Genomic DNA, 27,710 nt, shown 5'->3' with positions numbered 1-27,710 from the left:
GTCTTCGTCTTGGCTTCGTTCGTGTGGCGCGCTGCCTCAACGAACCCGACTGTAACTGTGACTGAGGCGAGCCAAAACCGCACTTGCCAGTCTTCGGTTCGAGCTCAGTCAAGTCGCAAGTCGCATTAAGAGAAAGAGGCGCAGGCGCAGCAGCTGCAACAACGAAACGCAGACACAGAGATTTAATAGAGTCGTTCGTTCGTTCGTTCGTTCTCCGTTCCAAACAGCTCGAGAGTCGCGAGTGCAGTATTGCTTTTGGATCAAACTGTGCGTGAAATTGGTAGACCAAATCCAAAATTAAAACTGAAATCGAAATTAATACCCCCGTCCCCCCAAACACCCCAAACCCGAAGACAAAATATTAAAACAGAAACCGAAGAACCGCAATTCAAAAGCAGCTTCCAGTTGAAAGCTCCCCAACAAGATTTCGAGGCTGGAAACCCTTTTGGGGCGTGTTTGAATATTTTTTTGTTCGAGTTGAATTTTTTGCTGTGTTGAATATTGAGTTAATAAAAACTTGTATTTCGATTCGTTTTAGCCAAAAACAAACGACGAATATTTGAATTTAACATTTGATTTAGCTGAGAAGGTGAGCTGCTCCAAAGCAAAACAATTTTTGATTAACTATAGTACGAATGTATTTATGGCGGATATTTAGTGGCCCGAACCTGGCCCACCCAACTGGTTGTAAACAGGGTCTAAACTGGTCTAGCAGTTTGCCTCAATGTCAATGTTTGTCTTTCAAGCTGTTTAACCATCGATTGTTTGCCCACTTATCCACTTTGAGCTCCGCCCGCCCCATGCTGAAGGCCCACCCTGTCCATTCTTTTTGCTCTACTCATTCGAATGCTAAAGAGATCTCAGATCTCTTTTCACAGTTCTTGGATCTCTCTATGCATAAAAGCAATCAAATTCTTTTGGACAGTTCTCAAAGTTCTTGGGAATGTGAACGGAATACAGAATATAGAATAATATTCAATGGATGATATATTGGGCTTATTGTTCGAGTATCTGTCCTGTACCTCTCCGATCGCGCTCCCAATTCAAATCCTGATACCGTTCCCGCATTCTATCTGCCCCTGTCTTTGCTTTGTTTTGCTTATGTAATTTATGATTCTCCATTCCCCCAGCGGTTCTCTCTCATCTGAAATTCCATGCATGCACACACGACCCACAACAACAAAAAAGAAAAGACGTCTTAAGGTCATTGCTCAAAACATTTAAGATTCAGTCACAGTCACAGACTCAGTCTCGGCTTCGGCTTCGGCTTCAGATTGGTGTTTCTTTTTGTCTTAAGACTTTTGTCAGACTGACTTGGGAATGTGTTTCGGGTTGGGTTTTATGCAGATAGAGAGAGAGATGGTTTTGACTATGAGTTTGAGGGAGTTTTGGATCTTCTTTGGAGCTTCTGATTTAGACATCAAACAGCAAAACTCACTTGAATTGACTTAACTTGACTTGCCTCGACTTGTCGTGACTTGACGTGACTTTATGCGGGCTAATTGAAAGCCATGTAATACTCTAGCCCCTGTTCTGGAAAGGGGTTACTCAGCTAACTCAAAGGACTGGGGGTTCATTCTTGAAAGTAATATGCGAAGCTACAGAAAGACATGGAGCTGGATTCACTGACTCTCTCAGAAGTGCATCGATTATTCGTTCTCAGCTTCTGTTGCGTCTCTGAAATTGGTTTGTATTCGTTTCCATTTTTTGTAGGTTTTCTATGTCTTATGCTCTGGCGAGTGGCATTAGAGGGCGGGGTAAGAGCAGGTGAGTGGAGAGATCTGATCTGTAGACAGAGCCTAGACCCCAGAGACACAGAGAGAGATCACTTACTTGTAGAAGCTGCCCCAGCACGTGCACGAGTATCTCTGTTCTCCATCTGGGTAGAGTTTGTTTTTTGTTTCTCCACTTATTTTCTGCCTTGTTGGCTGTGACTGGTCTTCATTAGCTATTCGACTTTATACATAATGGATACATATTTAGGCATGTATCTTCTGTTTTGGTCCATCCTGGTGGGTCACAGTCAAATGATTGCCCAAAGAGAAAGCGATTTACCGATCGAACTGCAGTCGGATGGATTTTTGCGCAGATTGGTGGCGGCCCTCTTTCGTGATTCGATCCTAGGACTAACAGCTAACGCAGTTCAAATCCGGCAAGACAAAAGTGAAATTTCAAACGTTGAAGAAAGAAACAAACGAATAGGCAAAACCTGAACATAACGACAAACTACTTTTGGACGGGGGGATGGCAGTCGGAGATGGAGACGGCCTGTCGGCCATAATAATTGGCGGAAAGAGCCACTGCGACAACGACAGCACCAACAAATAGCCACAAATAGGACGCTTGAGTAGCTGCCAATGCCCGAAATTGATCCAATCTAATCCAATACAAACCACCTCAGTCCACTCCATTCCAATCCAATCACATACAAAGCCAAAAATATTAGTCAGAAATTAACAAGCGCCTGCAATCAAGAGATACACTGCCACAAAAGAGTTTTGCGATCAAATAAAATGAGAATGGAATATTTATACTATCCATCTTTTTGGTTAATGTCTCTTCAGGCTCGGGAGCTTTTAAAGTTCATCTCTGATCTCGCTTGGTGTATACTATTGGCCTCAATACATGAACATAGGTCCTGTGGTCCTGACCTGAGTGCAAGGGTATTCCTAGTTTCGTTGTTGATTGATATTTTACGTGCGCCAAACGTTAATCGAATCGAAATGAAAATCAAATTGGCCTCCGCGGAGCCGTCAAAACAAAATGGGAAAAAAAACAGAGAGCGGGATGGCCACAAAAAGCAAACAATTAGGCATGTACAAACAGAGAGAAATATGATTTAAATTCCCGGGGCATACGCAGATCACAGACCCCACACTCCGTGCGCCCCAACTTTTGCTTGTGTGTCCAAGAAAGGAAAGCGATCGGAGCAGAGGTGGCCGATCCGATCCGATCCGATCCGATCGGGTCCGAGCCAATCGACCGACAACGAATATGATTTCAAATATTTTTGCAATTATATTGAAAGTGTTTTCGATTTTTTCCGCTTACGTGACAGCGCGGGATGACAGGTGTTAATGTTAATGGGTGTGTGCTGCTGTACGAGTGTACGAGTAACCCATGAAAATTGCATTTGCTGCTGTATGTTGCTTATAATCAGGTTTGATTAACGGTCAAGTCAGCAAAGATTGAAACAAGCTTATGGCAGGGAATTATTATTTATCGCTGGCTCGATTAGAAAATCGATAGCCACAATGTTACTCTTTGAGGCTTTTAGAAGAATTTCACATAATTGTATCGAAGCCTAGCATATCATCTTATTTTTAGATTAGCTATAGCCCCATTCCATTCCCTTTTGTTGTTTTCGTTCCGTTCTATTGCATTTTACTCTGTTATCAATTGGTGCAGTGCATGTTCTCTCTTCTCACTTCTGTGTGAAGCGTGACAATCGTGACATTTGCGACATTCCTCACTCTAGCTCTCTGTCTTTCTGCCAGTCTGTCCGATCCTTAGCTTCATTGTTTGCCATACGTACTGTGCCTATGCCACCTGTTTCGAGGTCCAGTTGCAGTCCAAGTCCCACATCATTTCAAATGGCAAATGCAAATAAATAAAACTTTTGTTGTGGGGCCCGAAAAAGGAGAAGAAACAGAATGGGCTGCTGGTGTGTGTTTTTGTTTTCGTAGTAGAAATAGCTTTGAAAGTGGCACAAAGTAATTTTAATGCTGAATGGAGCGTAAAGTTGTTCAACTGCAATTGCAGTGGAGTTGGCTGCTTGCTGTTTTGGTTTTGGCCAACAAAACACAAAAAGAAACAAAATCAAAACCAAGTGCAGGCTGTTGGCCAGGCAGAAACACACAGAAAGACAACAGGACTGACGGACCGACACATGACGACATTGCATTTTGCTGTATTGTTTCACTGATTGTGTGTGCTGTTTTTTTTCTTACCAAACTTCCACTTGTTACACTGTGCTTTGTGCTTTGTGGATGGACGGATTCAGAATGGAATACATTTGCATAATCAAAAGGAATCAAATAAAATCAAAGCGAATCCCATCGAACCCGAGTCGAACCGAATCAATGAACATCGGCAAATTGGTCGTAAAATGCTTAAGTTTATTGATCCAACCCTTGAAATTTACATCTGAAAGCGGATAGAGAGCCCAAAGTGGAGAGGGAATAATGCCAGCAAAATGCGGCTATATGGATGATAATGATGATGAGGTAATGGCCAAGAAGAGCTAAAGAAATGCTTAAATCAAGCTCCACACAAAGCCATATCGATGACAAAATTAAGCCTCCTCCGATTGGAGTATGAGTGATATCCAAACCGAATCAAATACCGAAATACGCAACGAATGGTAGAGAAATGGGGGGGGGACACTCGTAAAGTAAGCAGCGTGAGAATTGCCTTGCCATTACCTCATCGAGTGCATTACGCTGGATGATGTATGATGTATGATGTGAGTGCAGGTGAATCGAATTCAATTTCAATGAGTGCATTCACATGAGAAATGCAACCGAAAAGCAAAGTTAACCAATTTCATAGTCAGGTGATATCAGACAAAAAAACGGAACGAGTTTCAACTCCTTCAACGGAATCACGATATGTCGTCCAATTGCTATACAAATTTATTTCAAATTTAACTCGATTTTAGGTTATATTTTGGTTTCTGTAGAGTAGAGAAAAGTTTAGTAGTTCGAAGAGTATTTTATTTGGCTTCAAACTGCTATGACTGAATGGTTCTCATTCAATCCCACTTCCACACCCAAAACAACATTCCAATTGGGGCAAATGGTGTCATCTTCTTAGAGTAATAGCCCCTACGGCACAGCCCCACAGCACACCCCGCTGCCCACTTGGAGAGGTATTCCAGTGCGCGACGCCCGCGCTTAGCTCACCGATTTGCGGCGATGATCTAATCTGAAGATGGAAGAGAAATGGCAAACAACAGCCAGCAGCAGCAGCAGTGGCAACAACAATAAAAACATTTGTAATGTTTTACATTTGAACTTGAAAATGATGCTGAGCAGTGGCGGAGTGGGAGTGCTAAAGTGCGAGAATGGGTGAAAGAGAGAGAGAGAGAGAGAGGGAGACGAAGAAGTGGAAGTAGTGAATGAAGGGGTGATGGCAATTACTTTGCCTGCCCTCTCGGAAGTTTCAATTGGAAGACAATGCGGCATAATCCAACGAAAATGGAGTTAAAAGAGGAAAGCGGAGATGGAGTTGGAAGATGGAAGATGGAGACACAAATGGAGATGAAGTTTTTTGTGGTTAACGCTTGAGTAAAGAAAAGTTCATTGCACTTGAAAAGAAAAATTGCTGACTGTTTATAGCTGTTATTTGTCATTGTTGTTGTTGTTGCTGTTGCCTTTTGCTTTTGCTGTTTTGGAGAGGAGACAAAACAAGGTTTTGCATCTCTGTCATTCTCTCTCCTTCTGTGTGTGTTTGCCCCCCACCTTGAAATATCGCAATTCAATGACTTGGGAAATGTATTGTTGTGTGGCTATATTTAGATGATATTGAAAAGGAAAGTACGAGGTAAATACACGTACATGCCACCAAAATCTAAAACGCAATTTCTAAGCATAGCTTTGTCCTCCCCCCGCACCAGCAGCAACAACAGCAGCAACAACCTATATGCAGTGCCATGAATGCAATGACGCGCCAGTCCTCCAGGGTTGCATTGTTGGACACCCAGAGCGGGATGGCACTGGTGGCTGGCTCGAGTCATTCCATAAAAAAACGAAACTAAATGCCAAAACAGAAAACAAAAACGATTGAAATTCAAGCCACCTACACACAGAGCGGCACGGCACGGGCCAAGACACCGAAGGATGGGCTGAGAAAAAGAGGGAGACATACACAGAGAGAGAGCAAAGCACAACAAAATACAATTTTTGCATATTTTCACCTTTTAAATGCGAATCGGTTCGGCAGCTTTGCTTTTGGCTGCTTCCAATTCCAATACCATCTTTCGGTATTTAGGCCAGCTTCAGCCTACCGTGGGGGAGCTAGAGGGCAGGGCTTGGACTCGGGCTTGGTCTCTGGCCAAATTAGCACTTGAAGTTGGACTGAAATGTGTTAAAGCGAAATAGAAATCTTGATCGCACCTGAACATGAAATGCAAAGCAACGGACAGACACACAACACAGCAACAGCAACAACAGCAACAGCAACAAAACCCAATACGAATGAGAGATCACAGCAGAAATGCCCCAAAACAGAAACGAAAACGAATTCCAAGCGCCGCGCACCACACACATGCATCGCATGCTCGAAGTACGGTAAAAGTGGGAGTGGGAGTGGGAGAGGGACAACAGCATGAAAGTCTGTCTGCCTGGAAGCGGGTGGAGTGGGACAGAGGGCAGACATCGTCGTCAGTCCGTCGTTGAGGTGCAAATGAATTGGGGCCTTATTCCGGAGTCTCGATTTACCTCGTTTCGGTCTCGTGTCGTTTCTGTTTTGTTCGTTTTGTTTCTCTTTTTTCGTCTTGATTTCTTTGATCGATTCTTCAATTATGGCAATTAGCCAACAATTTCGCTTTGCATGCGCCACGAATGCGGCGAAAATGTGCAGCAAGGCAATAAAACGAAGTCGCAGATGAAAGGCAAAGCCAAAGACAGAGACAAGAAAGAGGCCAAGCTACAATCAGTTTCGGTTTCGGATTCTATCGGATATTGCAAATCGAAATGGTTTGGTTTTGAATTAAGAATAAATAAGTTTACCAACACAAAACTTTTTGATGCATTTGTTTAAGGCTGTTGAAGCTCGTTGCTTTTATGCTGTAAGTTTTAGCGAAAGATGACGTTCCATGGTTAAAAATGTTAGCCCGCACTGGTCGGTCACATATTTTTCATGCCTTAAAAAACAATGAACTTTGCTGACTTATGGAATTTGCTTTCAATGCTGTGTGTATTTGTCTTTTAGTTCTCTAAGAAGAACTGAGCAGATAAATCAATCAACGGATTGCCTGTTGTCAAAGCACTTATCCAACACTTACAAAGTTTGTTCAGTTTTCGCTTTCTCTTGCCATGCCCTAAAGGGCATGCAAAAAGTTAGCAAACATAATCACTTTTAATACCAATGTTAAGGGTTTTAGTTACATCTTTAGTGGCCAGGAAAATAACTTCATTTATCTGCCATCCGCCATGATTGATCGTGAATCATTAATCAATATGGTTTAGCTTTAATGAACTGCATTCATAATCATCCATTTCCAAATCCCAAGCCCCGAATGAATCGATTCGCATCGCATCGCTCGCATCCCAACGCAGCGAATGAAGCTAAAGCGGACAGGTGGCGCTGCTTGCCCCATGCGGCGTATAAGTATACGTATACGTATACGTATGTGGTTATAGACAGGGTCGCAGTGGCAGTCGTGAATATTGCACGAGCCTTCTTTATGGGTATCGATCTCACGCCATTGGGATGCCAGGCCTGTCCGTGCCTGTGTCCGTGTCCGTGTCCGTCTCTCCGGACTGTCTGACATACATATTTGGGTTGAATGTTAACAGCAAAAATGTTCAAAAAGAGACGCAAAAACAAAGCAAACACAATCACAATCACAAGCTAAACTCCAAGCGAAGCCATGAATGCCTGACCACAGAAAAATCGGCAAAGTAAATGTCGCAATTAACATGTTTCTCATGCGAGTATGAGTGCACATACATACATATGTAAATATGTGTGTATGTACTTGTACTTGTAATGTAAACATTAATACACAGTGAGGCTTGGTGCAGAACAATACTCGCGATATTCTGTCCGATGAGCTAAGTAAATACTCAGCCTGACACGAATTGATTGTGATCTGGCTCTGAGTCTAACTCGAAGTCGGTGTCGATTAGGATCGTGTATCGTGTATGAAAGTCATATTTCGAAGGGAAATTTATTTATTTTCGAAACAGGATCACTCATGAACGACCAGGCTATGCTGTTTTGATGTTAAATACCCCAAAAATCATACAGGAACCCAAAGAGCTCTTGCCAGAAAAGAGATAGTGAGAGAGATATATTTAGTAGATATTTACTTTGGCCTGCTGTCTGGGCCAAACAATGATGCGGCTTTATGTGACATCTCAATTAGCGCAATTAGTGTCGAGACCTGACATCAGCATAAAACCAGTCGAATAGTTTTTTGTAGCGACAGACATGCCGCCACACACTAGAATGCCCAGTGTATATCCAACGCTTCTCAATCTGCCTGAAAAACACTTTTGAAGGTAGGCACTTCGAGTGCGCATGCGAGTCTCTTGAGATAAGAGAATTCTTTTATAAGTCTGCTTTTTCGGTTGGCAAAAGTCTGGCATAAGCCGGGTAGAATCCGATTTGGGAACTGGATAAAAAGTAACAAGTATATGCACCAGTGACAAGTAGTCGCCAATTGGCTATCGGTTGATTAAACCATCGGTGCTGCAGTCAATGCCACTTCAATTGTGGCACGTTCCCCGCATTCCGGAGACCATTCGAATATCATTCCAGGCAGATAAGTGCAGCTTCGGGCTCATTACTGATACATTCAACTGGTGGTGGTGCTGCTGCTGTCACTGCCAGTGCCAATAACTAATGACACGCTTGATTCAGTGATTCAGTGATTGAATGATTGATCGCTGGCTGTGCACTGAGCTAAAGATCAGCGACTGGCATTTAATTTGGGTCAGGCAACTGACCAACGGCTCCGCTCTGAGCTGTGAGCACTTTACTGAAAGATCCAAAGATTGTATATGCAGCTGCAGCTCTTGCTGCCCTTGCCGCTGATTGGCAGTAATTAGAACTGTCCAACAGTTGACAAACCGGCAAACACGGCACACAAGCGCCGCTTGCGTAACCAACCAAATGGAATGGCCATCAAGGCGACTCCGAGACGACCCACTTCTGGCGATGCCAGGCCAGAGAGTCAGTAGAGAAATTTTAGTTCACTCTACGAGTAGCTAGCAACAGATCTACATTGCTTTGCTTTAACTTTTTGGCATCCCCAAAGCAGTAATAGAAATATATTTTATATACAAGAACATCATGGACAGGCGGCGGCACCTGGGAAGAAGGCCCATGCCTATGACTTTCCAGGCTCACAACATAAAGATACCAAATATTTATGAGCATGCAAGCGGCACTGTACTGGCCATTGCTGGAAAGGACTTTGTGGTCATTGGCTGTGACACGGGTGTGTGCAGCGACAATGCAATTCTCTCGCGGACACAAACCAAGTTGTGTCCCATATCCGATCAGATGGTGTTGGCGACTGCTGGCTGCTGGAGCGATGCCGTCGCTCTGACTAATCAACTCAAGATGGAGCAGCAGTTCTACGAGCGGGAACACTTTAAGAGCATGAGCATCGAGTCCATGGCACAGATGCTCTCCGTAGTTCAGTACCAGCGACGTCATTTGCCCTACGATGTGTGCCCCATTCTGGGCGGCATCGACCAGGATGGCCAGGGGGCTGTCTATATCTATGACTGCATCGGCTTGTTGCAGCGTGAGGGCTACTGTGCTGAGGGTTCGGCCGGTGCCATGCTGCAGCCACTGTTGGACAGTCAAATTGGCTGTCACGAGACCGTGACCAAGGAGCGTGCCCTGTCCATTGCCAAAGATGCCCTCATCATGGCCGCCCGCAGCGATCAATACACCGGCGACTTGGTGATCATCAACATAATTACCAGGGATGGCATTGAGCTACACCAGATGGAGCTGAGCCAGAATTGAGCTTAGAATTTTGTTGCTTATACAAATTCTTCAACAATGTTTTAGTAAAATTATTTTGATTCTATTTGGTTCCATCATTAAACAAACTCCAGGGAGGACTCCAGCTGCCAATTTATGTATTTCTTTCCGCTTGCTTTCTTCCATTCGAATATCATTTGGCTTGCTGTTGGCATGGGGGCTCCTCCGTTGATTGTTTATTTAATTACGCAACTCGGAGCGGATGCACGGCCGCTGCAGTTGTGGCTTGACCAAAAGCGATTCAAATTCCGCTACACCGCCAGCACCGCAGGTCTTCCTCGGCCTGCCAAAAGCGGCAACCGCAGCAGCAACCGGCAACCAGCAGCAGCAACAGATACTCGTATGGCCAACCCATTTCCGCATGTCAACTGTGCAACAACTTCACTTCACTTCGCCCCAAAAGCACTTTGGTGAAATTTTCCAAGCGGCAGGGAGCCACCGGAACTGGGATGGTTCCAAAAGTTGGAGCTTGGAAAATACATATGCCGCTCGACTAACTGCAGCCGTGGATGGGGATGGTGATGGTGATGGTGATGGTGTGGATGGGGTTATACGGATTCCTCATAAATATAAGACTTGGCTTGTCTCTGTGGATTTTCATGGGTGTTTTTGGTATTTGATTCGTAAGCTCCAGCTTAGAAGAACGTCAAAGATTCATGAGTAGTATCTGTCGCCGTCTCTGATTCCGAATCTCTCCAGCTGCAGCTGAGTTTGCTTCAACTTTTTCTTTGGTTTATTGCCCAGCAATATATGTACATATGTATCTCTGTACATAACCCTGCACATATGTACTTATGCGTTCCATCGTTGGCGCGTGCAGGGAAAAGCCTAAAGGCACGTAGACATAATTTATTGCCAAATGCATGGAAGACTCAACTCACTCGCACTGGACACGCCTCGCTGGTCGCATTCGTGTCGTGTCCGTGTCCGTGTCCATGTGTGGAGCGTCATAGATACCAAAGATACTCGCTCCTCTCGCCCCCACTTGCTCTCCGCTCCCGAGCGTACTTTTCTTTTTCTTCAAGGGTTTCGGGTGGCAGATGGTGAGGGAGAGCCAAGCGGGACAGTAAATAGTCTAAAGAAAAATGTGCAATAATTAAAGCGTTTTAAGTGGAAAACGAAAGAAAGAAAGAAAAACAAAAACACATTGCAAGGCAAGCGTAAAGTTGTTACCTGATGGATGCGTCGGCAGCTTAACGAGTATTAATTAAAGTGAAAATGCCCAGAGATCGACATGGATATGGCTATAGATGCAGCCGCATGCGCACACCCATAACCATAGCCATAACCGAGCGATAGCCAGCCAAAGATTTGAGAATGCAGTTTGTGTTTGGTTATCCAACCAAAAAAGATGACAAGCCATGTGTCGTGGGGAGGAGAGTGTACGTGTCCGTGTCCGGCCAAGGGAGTGTCCGTTGGTTTTTGCAGGAAGAGTGACTGGCCAAGGGCAGGCATCTCATGATCTCAGAGTTGAAGCAAAGTTCTTATATTTATTACTATTTGTTTACTGTCTTTTCAGACATGTCATAATGGAGCCAATGACCATGCTGGTGTTGGCCTTCCAGCTGCTGGCGCTCTTCTCGATCGCCGGGGCGCTGCTCATCTATTTGATTTGCAAGGTGCGCGAGGACAGTGAGGCGGCCACCGTGGAGGCCCAGCCTAGCCGTGTGGTGCTGGTGACTAGCGCGGATACGGCCCTGGGGCTGCAGCTGTGCACCCATCTGGCCAATAAGGGATGCCGCGTGTTTGCCGGCATGAAGGAGGCCCACGATTCGCTGCCCGCCAAGCTCCTCTGTGGCTGGATGAAGATTCGGGAGTACAGCGAGGAGCCCATTGCCGGCACCATCATTCCAATGCGCCTGGATGTGACCAGAGAGGATGTGCTGCGCGAGGCCACCGTGGCCATGGGCGCCCATCTGAATGCTGACGAGCGCGGCATTGCCGCCGTGATCAACACCAGTGGCAGTGTGTTCCGGGGCCGCGTGGAGTCGCAGGACGTGCAGCAGTGGGAGCACATGCTGAAGACCAACATCCTGGGCACGCTGCGTGTGGCCAAGGCCTTTGTTGGCTTTCTCCGACCCACGCGCGGTCGCCTCCTCTATTTGGGCGGTGCCGGTGGCACGCGGACGGGCTCAGCGCTGACGGGCGGCGAGGGTTTGGTGGCCTTCAATGCATCCCGCGTAGCCGTGGACAAGTGCGCCGAGGAGCTGCGCAAGGAGCTGCAGCCGTACGGTGTCAGTGTGGTGGCCCTCGACACCTGCGGCATGACAGCCGAGTCCCTATACAAGGCCCCCGTGGCGCAGAGTGAGTAAAAACATTGCAGCTCCCAACTAATCGATTAACATTCTCGTCTCTCTTTTCTTTATCCGCATAGCCATGTCGGCGAGTGCCGGAGCACCCACTCAATATACGGCGGACGTTCTGAGTCCCAGTGCCCTGCAGGTGATCGAGCGGGCACTGTGGGACTTTGCACCGCAGGAGCGTTACACGCTGCTCAGCCACAACAAGTACCAATTCACGTTGCCATGCCGCTCCTCGTTGCGTCTACAGCGGCCGGCTGCAATCGAATCTGCGACGCAATCTGTTTAAATGTTGCACACCGATTCGTTCTTCTTCAGAGCGTAGCTGCCTCCTCCTGTACATACGTATCCCCCGCTGCAGTAACCTCTTCTGCTTCCGCTCCTGCTCCTGCTGTCGTCTAACAACGCTAACAATTATGTTTTTTGTTTAATTGATATTTTCTTCCTTTGGGAAGGCTTTTTATACATATTATATTTTATATTTTATACTCGTTTATGCATACAATCTGACGGTGCGCAAGAAACAAACAAAATGACAACAAAAAGCACTGACAACGATGCGCGCGAGTTGAAAAATAAATCTTTGTGCTAATCTAAAACATTCGATTGGTTTAGGAATTCTTTTGTGATGCGTCTGTGTGTGTGTGTGTGTGTGTGTGTGTGTGTGTGCTTAAGGGCACCTACTCATACTTGGATATGAAGTCATAGCGCAGCACTGAGGCGGTGTAGGACTCGCCGGCACTTGCCTTGAAGCACTCGGAGCTGCGTGCTGGCAGATGGACGAGCACATCGGCACCAGCAATGCTCTGCAAACGGCTGCTGATCTGTAAATAAAAAACTCATTTTAGTGCCTGTTAAAGTGGGTTCTATCTTATTTACCTGATTCCCATTGACGCTGGCATATAGTTGACCATTTTTGGAGGTCACCGCAGCACGCACATACTCTGGACGCGAATCCAAGCTGAGGTCTTGCGACAGCTGTCAGGCAGAGAGAGAAAAAACAATTTATTAGGGTATGCACCTGGCCACCAAACAAACCATTGCTCGAGCTTATCAGCCACTCACAACCTGGTGGCTTACAAAAACAAAGATAAGGGCCCCACTCCGAGGCAAACGTATCTGTAGTGCTGAATGTGAATGAAGTGGGCTGGGCGACAGATACGACCTACAGCAATTTATGCATGTTCTAGAACCATCAAAATGGTTCACTCCACTGTGACCCAATTTCGCCATTTGTTTAAATGGAAAGAGGCACACGCTCACCTTCACTTGAATGGTCGCCAGGGGACATTTTGTGCGCTCCCAGCCGGCAGACCAGCGGATGGCTGGCAGGGCAAACAGATGGAATGTGACAAAGGCAGAGACGGGATTGCCCGGCAGACCAAAGAAATACATGTTGTCCTTGCTGGCAAAGGTCATGGGTTTGCTGTTGATGGGAGAAGATAGAGAAAAACTTTAGTGCGAAGAGAGTCGAGGGAGAGATGCGAGCCATACCCTGGCTTCATGTTGACTCGGCCGCAGTGGATCTTAAATTGAAGCTCCTCCAGCGCTGTCTTTATAAAGTCCTTGTCGCCCATTGAGACGCCGCCAGTGGAGATGACAAATTCCACCTTCTCAAACAGAGTGACTAGAGAGGCCTTTGTGTCCGCCAAGCTGTAAAAAAGAGATTTGATTGAAATGAATGCCAGTCAGCCAGGGAGGGAGGGGAGATTCACTCACTTGTCGCTCACCACAACGGTGCGCACGCAATCGAAGCCAAAATAGAGCAACAGCTCCTCCAGCATCGTGGCATTGGAGTCGTACACTTTGCCGGGAACAGGCTGCTCTCCCGGGGCGAGCAGCTCGCTGCCCGTGGAGATGACAGCCACCTTGGGCTTGGGCAAGCGCTTGGATATGCCCACAGATGCCAGCAGCGACTGAATGACAACGGATGAAGCGTCCGCAGTGGGGAAAATGGCATCATTGATGCGCAAATCGTGACCAATGGGTCTGATGGCAGTGGGTAGATCGAAATGAATTGAATTCTGATGATCGAGCAAAGCTACAAACTCACCGCACATCCAATGCCGCCTGGGGCTCCACCATTATCTCCACCAGACTCTCTTCTCCGTTTTTGTCGCGACTAACCAAAAGTGTGTCCTCCACCTGGACCACACAGTCCGCTTGGTCGGGCAGTGGGGCGCCCGTGTTAATCTTGAAGCATTCATCCTCTTCCAATGGTTGGGCGCTGGGCTGCAGATGGAATTCGTTTGGAGTCGACACTTCCTGTTTAGAACAGATACTACTTACCGCATCACCGGCGGCTATGAAGCCCACGACACGCTTGCTGCCGGAGAAGCCGGTCGATTTCATGGCATAGCCATCCTTGATGGAGGCACGAAATGGTGGAATATTCACCGGGGAGGTCGTCTTCCAGATGTCATCGTCCAAGCTGCTGCGGCGATGCACCACTCCGAATATGATGTCCAAGACCGCCGAGACGGGGAGCATAGGAAACGGCGAGTTGCGATCCCTGCCATCGCCAGATCCTGTCTTGTGCGGGCAGACGTGAATCTGGGCCTGCACCGTCTCTGTGCCCTGCACTTGGGCATGGGTGCGCTGCACCAGGGCCAGGTCGTCATTGATCAGATGGAGGGCATGGGGTAGTAGATCCTTCACAGTGCCAAAGCATTCGGCCACCGCCTTCTCACTGCCGGGAAAGTTCATGATCAGGGTATCGCCAGCGATGCCACAGACTCCACGCGACAGAGCCGCAAAGGCGGTCTTTTTCAGCGAGGCGAGGGCTATGGCCATCATCAACTGTGTGCACTCCTTGTCGATTAGCGGCTTGGTGGCCTCGGGCGTCACATCGCGTGGGGCCAGACCTGTGCCACCTGTGGTGAAGATGACGCCAACATCCTTCCGATCGATCCACTCGCGCAGCTCGCTCTGTATGAGGTGTTTTTCGTCGGGCACAACGCTGGCGATTACCCGAGCATTCCTGAAGGTCTGCATAATCTGGGACACCAAACGCGGACCGCTGCGATCCTTCGAGCGGTCGTTGTAACAGGTGTCACTGACTGCCCCAAAACATGAGAAATGTTACCGCAGACAGCTGGCGACAAGCAAGAAGCTACTCACTAGTTAAAACACCGAAAGTAATGGGATCCATTATGTCATTGGCATTCCTAGTTAATCGCCAACTGCTCGTTTCCTCTTAAATATTGTTTACAAATTGTTTAAAAAGCCTTTGGCACTACCGCGGATTTATCTATGAAATATACCACACGACCCTTAAAAATATACCGAAATATACCTACTCATTATCAAAACATACCGTAATCTTAAAACGTTTTTGTCGATTTTGATATTCTTATTAGTATTACCAGCTAGTTAGAATACTCAGCACTAAGACTATAATTTAATCCGATTTATGAAACAATTCTCAACCGGATATGCTACTTTTCATGACTTTCTTTCAATGAATTATAGAAAAATTAGGGATCAAACTAAAAAGGTCAACCAAAAGAAATAGAACAAAACGTTACTAAGTGGGCATGAAATTTGACCACTTGTTGTTTCTATACCCAATTTTCAATAAAAACGACTTTGTCTTAGACTGACATGTTTTACTACTCTTCATATGTTTTCTATGTATATATAAATATATCTAAGAATAGATGAGTAGTAGGTTTCCTTATTTTGTTTCATCTTATCGATGCTTTTATTGATGCACTGGTATTTTGTCGGTATTCTTGTGCGAAATCGAGTTGGAACGTTTAACAAGACTGTAAAATCGTCTTGCAGCACTGGCCGAAAATTCATTAGCAATTTTAAATTCAACTGAAAGGAAATTCTACCTGGTCAAGTGGAAGTTTGGTGTTTACATTTATGTTTGTTAATTACTGATAAGACACTGTGTGTGGTGCTTCCATCCAGCCATTATGATCGTAGAAACATAAGGTATTGCATGTACATTTACATACGAAATAATCGCACCTACTATGCCATGAGAAATGTGTGGTATGCAAGGAGATGGAGAAAACAACCGACAGCAGCCTTCCCTTCCAGGCCCAGAGCTATAGCTCGTGGAATGTGGCTAAGCAAGTTGGAAGCCGTTGCGACCATTGATATCGTTTGCTTGTATCGTTTTTCTTTACCTGTGCATCAGTGTATGTGTGTTTGTGTGTAACAGGAGCTGTGTCTGTGTGTGCGTATGCATGTGCCGATCAGGTTTGTTGCACAGTGGGCCGCATTCGGGCAACGCAACTTCCTTGCCATGGTGTGGCACCCAATCAGGTTACAGCTTGGTCTTTGTCCACTGTGGCAGCGATTGGCATCCACACTGGCATTGGTATTTTTGTGGTGTCTGCCGTTGGCTCGTACCCTCTCTCACCTGCACATTCACGTCTGTGTGCCGTGCCGCCCGTTCACTTGTTAACTGGTTGTGCGAATAGGTGGCATCGGATCGGTCCCCGGCGGCTAGAATCAGCGGCTGATGCGACGCGGACTACGCGCCCCGACCGATAGTCGTAGTTGTCATTCGGTCGTTGGTTGTTGATGTTTTTCAAAATATACCATATCCATGCATTTACAACATATAAAATAATCATCATCCACATCGTTCATTTGACGCCTCATCAACTCAACTGAACGGCCGCGGCGGCGTAGTTTCGTTTTGTTTGGTTAATCTTCGTATTAGCATTGGAGTTGGAGACGTCTTCATGCGGCAGCCTAAAAATTGATTTAACCCACATTCATTACCAATTAGCGGAATGTTTCGGTTGTTTTTTTTTTTGTGATTTGAGAATGGCCGCCATGTAAATGTCACAGGCCAGGCCAAGAGGCGGAAAGGAAATTAAGAAACACCAAAAACAGAATACAGCGAGGTAAACTTGTTTTACAACCTGGGACTTGCAATTTTCAGTTCCCTATCTGTTTTGTTTTATTTGTGTAGTGCAAAATTGTGATAAATTGTGTAAAAATACGAAAACCGTTTGCTCAGCGGAATATACATATGCACATGCATACACATGCACACATGTAATTTCCGAGTAACTGAAATCAGAGTTCCATAGAATATGTGCAGTTTTGTGGGAACCAAAACGATCCTAATGCATGACTCTCTCTCTCTGTTGTGGTTGTTGTTGTTGTTGCTGTTGTGATATTTCCACTGCAAGGCAGAAGAACCGTTACAGGGCACCAGCGCCACTCTTGGCATCTCGCTTCATTCCATTGAAGTTTCCATTTCGATGCAAGCATCGTGAGAGAGTAGTTAGCTCTCTTCTCCTTTTGCTTTTCTTTTGCTTAAACACAAGACTTAATTCTGTAAAAAGTTCTCCGCCAACTAATTACTCAATATAACCACACTAATGCTTTTTTTTTAATGCCATAATTTATGGGAAAGTGGAAAAGGCATGTACTAAAGTGCAGCAAAAGAAGGAAAAAGAAAACGGCAGAGGTTTTTTATACGATTCAAATTCCATTGCAGATAGAAATCGTTGCATCTTTGGTTTATATAGTGAATCATCCAATCCATCATATCTATCAGTCCATCCATCCATCCGTATAATCCACCTGCTCGTTTCGCTCAGGATGTCTAGCGCAGCAGAGTCGGATGCAATCGTGGCGCCATCTAGCGAGCGTTGAACCGCACTTGAAGCCAATTTACAGGAAATGCTGAAACACGCCTCCAATGCGAGCAGTGCCCCTGCCTCCGCCTCCGCCACCGCTATCGCTACCGCCACACTCCCCGCCTCTATCAGCGCCCCACTGCCCGTGCCAGCGGTTGCAGTCGCTTTGCCGCTCAATGGACAGCTGCTGCGCACCGCTTCAGTCTGTGCCAACAGTAGCACCAGCAGCAGTAGCAACAACAACAACGGGAATGGGAATGGAAACGGAAGTAGTGGAAGCGGCAACAACACACCCTCCGTTCCAGTAGGGGTAGCAGCAACAGCAGCGGCAGGAGGAACGGCAACAACCACCACCACAAATGGCTCTGGGTCAGCGACAGCGGCTGCGGCAGTCGGGGCAGGTTCTCCAACACCCGCAGCAGCTGCCTTGGCGTTGGCCAGCACGGCACGCAACATTCACCTGCGACCGCCCCAGCCACAACCCCTGAACATAACCGCTCTGAACGCGTCCACCTGCAGCACACTCCTCAATGGCGGTTGCCGCGTGGCAAATGGAGCATCCTCCAATCTTCTTAACATTGCAATGCCAACTACGCCAACGCCACTGAAACCGCTGACACCGTTGACGCCGCTCACTCCCAATGGACACTGCAACAGCAATGGGAGCCTGCACCATCACACCTACACGAACCAGCACATGCTGGCAAGCAGCCACCAGCAGCAGCAACAGCAGCAGCAACAGACACTGCCCTTGCCGGCACAGCCGAAATTGTCGCACTCCCTGATGCAGCCACAATCGCCGATGTCGCAGTCGCAGCCGCAACATCTCAGCCAACTGCAGCAGCACAATTACAGCAACTGCAACAATCTGACGGGGAATCATCCCCAGATGCTCCAGAAACTGTCCAAGCCAGGACCATCGCCTCGCGAAGCCCTCACCAGCCTGGGTCTGCTCTGCCTGAGTGAGTGCCAATCGAGAGACTACCATCTGACCATCTGACCATGTGACCTGATGTCCATCTGTTATCTTTCTAGGTTCCCTGCTGCTGGCGTTGCTCTCGCTGATCTTTCTGCTAAAGATCTCGCCGAATGGGCGCGACGATGCCCTGTCCAGGGGCGTGAGCAGCGAGGATTTCATTATTGTTTACGACGTGACACTGGCCCTGTGCGCTCTCTCACTCTCGCTGAATCTCTGCTGCCTGCTCGTGTGCGCCATCCAGTTCCTGTTTGCCGTCAAGCTGCGTTCGCCCGCCTTCGAGGGGCGCGACAACAAGTATCTGGAGAAGTCGAGTGCCAGTCGCACGTGCGCTGTGAGCGGATTCTTCATCTCCATACCGGTATTCCTCACCGGCATCATCCTGTACACCTTCAATCACTTTCACTCGACGCCCGCCATCATCACCAGCATACTCATTGGCGTGGGCATCGTTTTTTGTGGCGGCGCCATGGTCCACAATGTGTTTGTGTGGCAGAAGGAGAAGACCATTAGCTATCGGAGCGCCCCGCTGCACGGTACTCTTGTGGGATCCCTGCCACACAACATGTCGCTGCTTTCAGCCGCCCAGTTGCCACTGCCCCTGCCCCTGCCACATACCTTGTCACCAGTGCAGTTCCATGCTGGCTCCCCGCCGCCACTGGTCCAGCCACAAATGCAGGCCCTGTACCAGGGCCAACATGCCTGCATGCTGCAGCCCACCTCGGTGACGCCTGTCTCACCGAATCACTCGCACGGCAGCTTCAATCCCCTCCTCTGCAACAACATCATGGGCGGCGGAGGTACAAGTGGAGGCGGAGCCATCAATTCCTCATTTCTTGTCCGACCGTCTACGGCAACGCCACCCACGCCAAAGCCCCTCGGCGGGGGAGCCGGAAGCTGTCTGGTGGGTCGCGAGGCCAGCGGGTCAGTCAGTCCGGGCATCCCGCCCACGCTCGACATGAGCAACATCACAATATCGCTGCACGAGCTATCCACGCTCGTCTAGACGGTCACAGCACACCCAATCCACTCAATCCACTGATATTAATCACTGATTTTAGACATTAGCTAGCAGATAAAATCATAGCCGTAGACGACCACGACCACCGTACAACGTTGGACACCCTTCTTGCCGAAAAAGAACAATTGCTGTATATATTTGTAAATATCTATATCTATATAGCCTTAAGTATCGACATAGAAGTAAATTAGTTTTAGTTTTAAATTCAAATTTAACCCGCACATTCTTTGGCTTAGTTCCTTTCTTGGGAGCAAGTGGGCGCCACACAGTAAATTCAAGATTTTGTAAATTACCGTACCGTTTCTTTAACTACATGTGCACTTACATCCTAAATGTACAATTAATTTGTCGTCGCTAGGTGTCGCACTGTGGCAGTTGCTTTTGACAAGTTGGCAGCTTCAGCGAAAACTACGATTCTCGCAACGCGTTTCGTAATTAATATTAATAAATAAAGAGCTACTATAATTATAACCAACAGAGCCTACCATGGTCACCACGCCAAATACATAGGTACATGCATAAACATTTAGAAAGCGTACAAAATCAGTCATAAATTTGGTTGTGGCTTTTTTTCGACATCGATATCGATCAATTATATCGAGACACGCGATAGATTTCAAACTTTAAATACATTCTCAACACCATTAATTGGAACTCTTTATTTGAAATTCGAAACACTTCTTCCGCTAATTTTAGCAATTTTCGGTCAATAAAACTATAACATAAGTACCTGGTCAATGCGGACAAATACCAAATAAAAAAAAACTATAACATAAACAAAACGTAAGCCCCCATCGCGGGAGGCGGGAGGTAACCATGAAATAATACAAGAGCATGGTCGAGGTCTCTCTAATGTCTGCTCGTGGTTGTGGTGTGTGGGTGTTGTTGGGTGGTTCATCTTCTCCTTAAATTTACTTCTTGGACTTGCCATCGTCATCATCCATAATTTTAGGTCTGCCGCGTTTCTTGAGGGGCACATTGGCTTCGCTGTTCACTGGAAACGAGAAAAATAACAAAAAGGATCAGTGATCATTGATCAGTTATCAGTGTGATCAGTCATAAAGTCTTACCCTGCTTTGGCGTTGGTGTGGCTGTGGCGGGCGATGATACGGAATACGAATCAGTTCGAATGCGACGAGGACGTAGCTCGCGTCCACTTGTCTCCGGTATGGGGGTGGTCGAGGGCGACGGCTGGTGATCGCTTTGACCCGAGCTGAGGCGTCGGCTGGTGCGTCGCACCGGAGGCACTGACGTCAGCTCGGCAGCTTCGGGCAACTTCTCCTCGGCTGTGCTTCGCTTCCTGGTCTGCTTTTTGCTATTCGACTTCACGGGTGGCTCGCTGGCGCCACGAATCTGTCGGCGCTCAGTTGTTGTCTTGGTTGTCGACTGGGGAACCGTGGAGTGGGCTCGCTTACTGCGCGACGATTTTGCTTGAGTGTCCGTCTCCTGCTCTGGCTCTGGCTCTGGCTCTCGCTCCATGATGAGTAGGTTGCGCGCACGCGTACGCACACTTGATGGGCTACGAGAGCCCAGAGATTTCTGCTCGTCGATCACCTCCAGCGAATACTTGCGCAGTGCCGCATGGCGACGCTTAGGCGTGGACACGTCTCGGTCGAGGCTGCCTGCAGAGCCACTGGGCGGACAGTCATCACTGCGTAGGCGCACGCGTCGCGTGGCCTTTGGTGGCGTTGGCGGGACTGGACTGTTCACAGATTTGGTTCGTGGGCGAAGCGCGCGTGGGGCGACTGGAGCAGCGGCGGCGGCGGCGGTTGCACCTGTAGGAGCACGTTCTTCCTCATCGTCAGAGAAGGCCAACGTGAGACTTTGTTTGGAGTCGTCATCATGTGCCACCGTCTCCGGATCATTCACGGCCTGCTGCTCCTCCTTTTGCTCGCCTTTTGATTCAGATTTCTCCTCGTGGTCTGCGGAAACTTCCATCTCCAGCTCAAGCTCCATATCCTCCGCAATCTCGGGCAGCGGAGCCAACGGCAACTTCTTGGCGGCTGCTGCAGCGCCAATGGTTGTGGATTTTGAAGAGGAATCGGATCCAGAGGCCGTCGGGGATGGTGAGGTGGATAAGAGCGTACCGGAGCTGGTATTTGATCCAGAATCGGATCCCGTTTCAGTTTCAGTCTTGGCTTCAGCTTCAGCTTCGGTTTCGCCTTCAGCCTCGGACTCTGCGTTAATTTCAGCCTGAACCTCGAGCATAATGTCATCCTCTTGATAGGCCTCCTCCTCACTGCTGTCCAGGATGACAATTGATGGAGATGTGGCCGTGGCTCCAACGGAGAGCGAGGGACCGTTCCCGGAGGCGTGCTCCTTCTGTGTGTCATCCTTGAAGGCGAACAGTTCGGCACTGCTGGATGGCGCAGATTGGGGTGTGGGTCGGGCCACATAGCCGCCCACCCGAGTACCATCGAGGGCGATCACACAATCGTCCTCTTCCTCCTCCTCCAGAGAGCCCTTGGTGGTGTCCAGATCGTCAACAGTCTCGAGGCTATTGGCCCGGTACAGGGCAGGCGGCGAGCCACCAGTGCCGCGCATTGCCTGCGGACTCGAGTTCTGCGACACATTCGTGTCGCTGGGCAGGAAAGAGGTGGGCGTGTGGGTGTGCGTGACCGAGCGCGATGTGGTGACGGAGGCCGTGGATTCGATTACAATTGAGTACATGGCATCGCCACTCTGCATCATCTCCGGCATGAAGTGTGCCGAGGACATGCATGACATGCTGCTCAGGCTGAGGGATGGCGAGGAGCTGCGCTCCTGCGGCGGATCATCGGAGCTGCCCATGTATGTTCGATTTAAGCTGCTGGGCCTCGGCGCCAGCTGAGCATCGTCATCCTGAGTCTCTTGCAGATACTCCTCCATTAGTTCTTCGTCCTTTTCCTCCTCCTCCTCTTCTTCCTGCTCGTGCTCCTGCTCCTGCTCCGCCTCGTCCTCGTCGATCTCCTCTAGTTGAATCTCTTCCTCTTCATCCTCGTCGGTCACCTCCACCACTTGCACTTGCATTTCATGATCAGCATCCTCGTTTTTGGTCAATAATTGCGACTCCTCCCGCTGCTCAGGTGCCGTCACATCGTATGTGGACATGCCCAGAGTGGTGTCCAGCATTTGTAGCTCCTTATGCTCTTGCTCCTCCAACCGAACCGACGGCGACGAGTACCAGTCCGTTGTGGCTGACTCTGGCTCCGTCTCGTCCATCTCGCCGCAGATGGTGGTACGCTCAGAGATCTTCACAGAGGTGCTGGCGGTGGCTGTGGCGCTGGCTGTGGAGGTGGCTGCACCAATGGAAAATGTCGACTGGGCACCCATTTTCGAGGAGCAAACAGTGGGAACAAACTCGTGGGATGCCGTCTCGGCCGTAAGGATGGAGGCAAAACTACCAAATCCGCTACTGCTCTCGCTCCTTCCCGCTTGAATGAGCGAGCTGCGGGGCTGGGGTCCAGCCGGCGGAGCCTTGGGTCGGACAATCGTCTCATGTGTTGACTCTGGTACCTTCAATCGTGGACTGACCAATGAAACATGTGGAGTAGTTAGCGGCGACACAAACTCATCCTCCTCCTCCGACGACGACGACGACTGGTTGCTGTTCGAGTTGGGGCGTTGAAAATGACTGGCCGATTCGATCTCTACAATGATCTCGTCAGTCTCCTCCTCATCCTCGTTCTCATCCACCTCATCTGCCTGTTGGCGCAAGCTGTCCACATCGACATCCTTAGAGCCATGGCCTGGCAATGGCAATGGCTTTGGCGGCATGAAGCGTAATCGCTTTGCCTCCCCCATGGACGTTGAGGTGGCCATCGGCGGCGTACCTTCCACTGCCTCGAGAGCCGTTCGACGCTTCAGTATGGTCAGCGGCGGCGTCTTCTGCTGTTGCGGCGTTCTCTTGAGACGCAAATACGATGGCAATTGCAGCAGGTCATTGGCCTGTTGCCGCTGCTGTTCATCGTCGTTCCGGTCTTGGTCCGTTTTGGGATTCAACTTATCACCAACAAAGTCGCACACACCCTCCACAAACTGTTCGTTCAGCAAGCGGCGGCGCTTCGATGGCTGCAGGATCGTTGACTGGGTGGCGGTGCAGTTGCCTTTTCTGTTGCCCGTGCCGACGGTTAGCTCAGATTCCTCCTGCTCGCGTACACGCTTTTCCACCGCCTGGTGGGGCACGGGGCGCACTGTGCGTCGACGATGTGGCAGCTGGGTGAGGCCGTACAGCGAGCTCCGCAGGAAGGGCACCTGGTGGCAGGGCATTGGTCCTTTTTCTTTTGGCGCTAAATCCGTGTTGTAGAGCGTGGCCCAGCGTGCGCCGAGGGCAGAGCTCTGGAAGACGCCGCCCCGCAGTCCACTGGCATAGTCCCTGGCCAGCTGACAGCTAAAGGGCACCGGATGCACGTTCTCAGCCGGCGCCACGTCCAAGTTCTCGCGTATGCGAAAATAATCACCGGCAAGGGTCTGCGAAACGGGATTCATTGTTGAGCGGTAGGCATAGATGATCGCACGGCTGGACTCATCGGCAATCTCCCGCTCGGCGGCCACCTTATCCATGAAGGAGACCGCCTCAATGTACTTGGACTTTTGCAGCAGCAAAATCAACTGAACGCTGTCCGTCAACGGTGTCCTGCACTCCCTGAGCAGGCGCAGGGCGAGCTCCTCCTCCGTGTCGCGCAGACACAGCTGGGCCAGCGCCTTGAACTGGCGCATCTCATTCGATTGCCGGAAAAAGTACTCCAGCAGCGGGCGGCCCGTTTCATCGTCGTCATTGCGGCGTGCATACTCAAAGGCCTCGGGTATGTTCTTGCTGGCCATGAGCACCTTCAAGCGCGTTAGCGAGGCAAGCGGACCCGGTGGTCGATACACCACACTCATGGCATCCGAAATGGCGCCCTTGGCCAGCAGCGCCTCCACCAGCAGCTCCACATGCCAGCTCTGGTATGGATTATCGGGGCACAATGAGCTCGACAGCACTTTCATGCATTCCTGCATGGGATTAGATGTTAGATTGGATGTTCTATAAACTCTGAAATCAACACTTACCACATGATTATCGTGCTCCAGGTGCCAGAGTGACTTGACACGCGTCACGAGCTGCGTTTTGAGACTGAAGGAGGCCTCAAATCTGTTGCTAAGTTTCACGCCCGACGTCTGGACAACATCCAGATCGTAGAGCAGATACAAGATGACCTCGTGCTTGTTTTCCAAATCGGTGTTGAACGCCAACATCAAATGCATGAGAAAGTTCAGTGTTCGTGGTGGATAGGTGAGGGCCACGGCTGCACCGCCGCCCGTGTCCTGGCCAATGCGACGCAGCAGGCCATTGATGTATCGATTATCACCCACAGACGTGTGTCTATTGGCGTAGATAGATTGTAGCTGAGCCAGAGCCGAAGGCTGATGCTGATCTTGCTCCTGCTGACCCTCTGGCACCAGTCCCCACTCAATGAAGAACAAAAGCACTCGCTGATAGGTGTAAAATGTGCGAATCCGCTGTGCATTATCCTCGATTTCACTGATGATCGCAGGCGCCAGGCTGCGCTTGCCCAAGTTCACAATGAACGCCTGCAGGTTGTCCAAATTGCCCAGCTGGCCATTGAGCACCTTGAGCTCCTTGCGCTCGCGCTCGTCCAGCGGATAGCCGCCGTAGTCAAAGATGTTTTCGCACAGCTCCGAGCAGCGCGTCTTTGTCTGCGCGGCGCGCTTCACAATCCAGGCGGTGAAGGTCAACAGTGTGAGTTCTGTGGGAATGCACAGGTTGAACATGTAGCTGCCATCGATCCAGCCCTTGGCACAATTCTTCAGTAATCCCATGCAGCCGTGCTCGAGGGCCACCGACAGGATCTCCTCATAGATGGCCCGCTAAAAGGGAGACGAACCATTAGTACAATTTATGGATGGCATGTATGGGTCCTACCTTGGAGAATGTGGCATCGGGATTTAGCTCACTGAACTGAGGCATGAGACGCAGGCGAACAATATCCGCGTGTGTGTCATCCGCATACAGAAAAATTGTGGCATTCTGGCCCTGCAATTTACGCAGAAAGCGATGCTGCGACCCCACGTTGACATGGTACTGGCCACCCCTAGCGGTAAGCAGGCACAAACCTAAACGAAAAAGATGCTCTAAAAAGTGATTTGCCCAGATGCTCAGTTAGTGTCTTACCAAAGGTCAATGAGTTCGGATAGAAGTGCTCATCGTAGCGCTGCAACGATATGAAATGCTTAATTGATCTGGCGTTGAGGTGAAAGCCGAGGCCTGGGTCCTTGCCAGTCAGCGTGTAGCCGACCACAAAGTAGGGCTTCTCATCGAGCAGATGCCGGCAGTTGGGCATCTCGTCCTTGTACCACTGATTCATGTCGAAGAGCACCAGCTTGTTCGTCTTCTTCGGGTGCGAGTACCAGCCGATGATGACCAGCAGGGTGCCATTGTCGCCCGAAAAGCTGAATGTAGAGGCCGTTGTGCAGCCCAGCACTGAGATATGGCCTTCATCGAGCATCAGACGAGCGCACGTTTCGGTGCTCTTGAAGTTCTGTGGAAGTGGCAGGCAGTTCAAAGAGTGAATGCCCCGAAAGAAAGCTGAAATATGTCGATTTATGCTTGCTTACCTTAAAGTAGAGTTCATTGCTCTGTGCATCCTCATAGGAGTGTCTGTAGTGGATGCAGTGGAGCAGAGCTGTCGTCATGCTGGCCCCACTGTATATGCCGAATATGAAGATGCACGGCTTGGGATCATCTGGCGGCACAACATCACAGAGTCGCTCCACACTGCAAGCCAAGTCCGCCGGGGGACGTATCACTGTGGTAATGTGAAAACTCTCCAGATCGTAGATCACAATGTGGCCATCCTTGAGGCCAACGGCAATGCCAGTGATGGAATTAACGCAAATGAGACAACGCACCTCGCCCTTGGCCACTGTGCCGCCGAAAGTTAATCAAAGAAGGAAATAGAATTAGAAATTAAAGTCAAAAATCATCGGAAAACAAAACTAAAACTCACCATCCAACTCCACTGCCAAGTGGCCGTCGTTGTGGCATTCCTGCAGCCAAGTGTTTATTTGGTCCATGGAGCACTCGGAGGAGTGTCTTCGGATCACCTGCCCACATTCGGTCTCACTCTGTGGGAGTCTTATGTTCTGACTGCGACTTGTAATCAAAACGCTGCGTTTTATATCGCAGAGTAGAACCGCTCCCGAATCGGTGCCCACCGCCAGGCAGCCATCAAAGTTTTGGAGGCGGGTGCGCTGGCGGATTCGGGTGTCCAGAAATGTGAGGGTGCTGCAGTAGAGGCCATCCAGGTCGATGTAGCGCAGCACCTGACTGTAATGTGTCGACAGGATGGCAATCTGTGTCTGGGCCTTGTCACAGTTCTCGGGTTGGCTCTGTTTGTCGCTCCACGACTCTAGGCAGACGGCGAGCAGTGTCATGCCGTCACTTTGGCCCGGAAAGAGTTCCTCCACACATCGGATGCTGCAGCGCTTGCCACCGTTTTCCACTTCCCTCCAGAATACGTGACGCATGATGCAGTTGCCATCACTCAGCGTGCAGATCACCAGAGTGGCGTCCTTGGCGTACCTGTTTGTCATCCATCCCCACTGGCCGCCATAGATGATGCCACCAAGGTAATCGGCTGCAAGCAGGCAGGATTATAATAGGAAACATTAGAAAAATTATAAATGGCGAAAAGCAAGAAGTTTACAAATTGTTGTGGACCCACAGTCCACGCTTTGTGTGTATGTCTATAACTGTGTGTTCTTTGTACTTACTGCGGTCGTCGCGCCCAAGAATTGCGCGGTCTGAAAACTGTGAGCTTTGTTTCTCGTCTACTTCAATTTCGCACCAATCCATTTTTACTATACAATCTAGGTGCACACTAAACAATAAGTAAAGTCAGATCAAAAAAAAGGGGCCGCTAAAAAAATCAGGGATGATATTCGTATGAAACCGATAAGAAATTGTTGTGCCAGGCAGTACTCAGATCGACAAAAAAACAGGCCGAAATAATCTAGAAAGTCAGACGATAGTATTTTGTGGTATCGATAGTATTTGTGTGGTATTCGTTGGTATGTTGCTAGCAGCTCGAAAA

At 48.8% G+C, this 27,710-nt stretch overlaps 4 protein-coding genes across 7 annotated transcripts; 2 read left to right on the top strand and 2 right to left on the bottom strand.

The window, feature by feature from the left end:
* The first annotated feature begins 88 nt into the window (after positions 1 to 88).
* On the top strand, positions 89 to 12,627 carry LOC117581539 (uncharacterized oxidoreductase SSP0419). Its single transcript, XM_034268853.1, has 4 exons — positions 89 to 267; positions 539 to 589; positions 11,246 to 12,030; positions 12,101 to 12,627. Exons 3-4 carry the CDS (start codon positions 11,256 to 11,258, stop codon positions 12,313 to 12,315), a joined length of 990 nt encoding a protein of 329 aa, XP_034124744.1. The 5' UTR covers positions 89 to 267; positions 539 to 589; positions 11,246 to 11,255; the 3' UTR covers positions 12,316 to 12,627.
* Positions 6,108 to 19,924, top strand: LOC117581534. 3 transcript variants are annotated; one of them, XM_034268848.1, is made up of 3 exons: positions 6,108 to 6,182; positions 18,363 to 18,600; positions 18,674 to 19,924. In XM_034268848.1, exons 1-3 carry the CDS (start codon positions 6,123 to 6,125, stop codon positions 19,618 to 19,620), a joined length of 1,245 nt encoding a protein of 414 aa, XP_034124739.1. In that variant the 5' UTR covers positions 6,108 to 6,122; the 3' UTR covers positions 19,621 to 19,924. The 3 variants fall into 3 exon arrangements, with proteins under 3 accessions (XP_034124739.1, XP_034124737.1, XP_034124738.1); XM_034268846.1 differs by lacking the exon at positions 6,108 to 6,182 and adding an exon at positions 15,812 to 15,968 and having other exon boundaries at positions 17,497 to 18,600; XM_034268847.1 differs by lacking the exon at positions 6,108 to 6,182 and adding an exon at positions 16,022 to 16,894 and having other exon boundaries at positions 17,497 to 18,600.
* On the bottom strand, positions 12,501 to 15,294 carry LOC117581535 (molybdenum cofactor synthesis protein cinnamon). 2 transcript variants are annotated; one of them, XM_034268850.1, is made up of 8 exons: positions 15,147 to 15,294; positions 14,316 to 15,085; positions 14,080 to 14,258; positions 13,746 to 14,015; positions 13,521 to 13,679; positions 13,290 to 13,452; positions 12,906 to 13,004; positions 12,501 to 12,850 (listed from the first exon to the last, which is right to left on the bottom strand). In XM_034268850.1, the coding sequence occupies exons 1-8, from the start codon at positions 15,175 to 15,177 to the stop codon at positions 12,707 to 12,709; spliced, it is 1,815 nt and encodes a 604-aa protein (XP_034124741.1). In that variant the 5' UTR covers positions 15,178 to 15,294; the 3' UTR covers positions 12,501 to 12,706. The 2 variants fall into 2 exon arrangements, with proteins under 2 accessions (XP_034124741.1, XP_034124740.1); XM_034268849.1 differs by having other exon boundaries at positions 14,316 to 15,088; positions 15,150 to 15,222.
* Positions 19,925 to 20,263: 339 nt separating the features above from the next.
* LOC117581532 (protein ELYS homolog) lies at positions 20,264 to 27,532 on the bottom strand. The gene is made up of 8 exons (XM_034268842.1): positions 27,391 to 27,532; positions 26,625 to 27,254; positions 26,233 to 26,540; positions 25,790 to 26,156; positions 25,541 to 25,731; positions 24,667 to 25,485; positions 20,706 to 24,609; positions 20,264 to 20,629 (listed from the first exon to the last, which is right to left on the bottom strand). Exons 1-8 carry the CDS (start codon positions 27,470 to 27,472, stop codon positions 20,547 to 20,549), a joined length of 6,384 nt encoding a protein of 2,127 aa, XP_034124733.1. The 5' UTR covers positions 27,473 to 27,532; the 3' UTR covers positions 20,264 to 20,546.
* Positions 27,533 to 27,710: the final 178 nt, after the last annotated feature.

This window comes from Drosophila guanche, unplaced genomic scaffold (genome assembly GCF_900245975.1).
Source record: "Drosophila guanche unplaced genomic scaffold, DGUA_6, whole genome shotgun sequence".
Lineage (NCBI taxonomy): Eukaryota > Metazoa > Arthropoda > Insecta > Diptera > Drosophilidae > Drosophila > Drosophila guanche.
This window is presented reverse-complemented; position numbering and strand designations above follow the sequence as displayed.

What these genes read in the sequence shown, in the direction of transcription:
- LOC117581539 (XM_034268853.1), top strand. Translation starts at nt 11,256, where the DNA reads ATGGAGCCAATGACCATGCTGGTGTTGGCCTTCCAGCTGCTGGCGCTC. An exon ending in CAAGGCCCCCGTGGCGCAGA is followed by an intron (nt 12,031 to 12,100) that starts GTGAGTAAAAAC and finishes TTATCCGCATAG; the next exon opens with CCATGTCGGCGAGTGCCGGA.
- LOC117581535 (XM_034268850.1), bottom strand. Translation starts at nt 15,177, where the DNA reads ATGGATCCCATTACTTTCGGTGTTTTAACTA. An exon ending in TCATAGCCGCCGGTGATGCG is followed by an intron (nt 14,259 to 14,315) that starts GTAAGTAGTATC and finishes TTCCATCTGCAG; the next exon opens with CCCAGCGCCCAACCATTGGA. An exon ending in TGGCGACCATTCAAGTGAAG is followed by an intron (nt 13,005 to 13,289) that starts GTGAGCGTGTGC and finishes TCTGCCTGACAG; the next exon opens with CTGTCGCAAGACCTCAGCTT.
- LOC117581534 (XM_034268846.1), top strand. Translation starts at nt 17,682, where the DNA reads ATGCTGAAACACGCCTCCAATGCGAGCAGTGCCCCTGCCTCCGCCTCC. An exon ending in CCTGGGTCTGCTCTGCCTGA is followed by an intron (nt 18,601 to 18,673) that starts GTGAGTGCCAAT and finishes TTATCTTTCTAG; the next exon opens with GTTCCCTGCTGCTGGCGTTG.
- LOC117581532 (XM_034268842.1), bottom strand. Translation starts at nt 27,472, where the DNA reads ATGGATTGGTGCGAAATTGAAGTAGACGAGAAACAAAGCTCACAGTTT. An exon ending in CTTGGCAGTGGAGTTGGATG is followed by an intron (nt 26,541 to 26,624) that starts GTGAGTTTTAGT and finishes TCGGCGGCACAG; the next exon opens with TGGCCAAGGGCGAGGTGCGT. An exon ending in TGGAGCACGATAATCATGTG is followed by an intron (nt 24,610 to 24,666) that starts GTAAGTGTTGAT and finishes AATCCCATGCAG; the next exon opens with GAATGCATGAAAGTGCTGTC.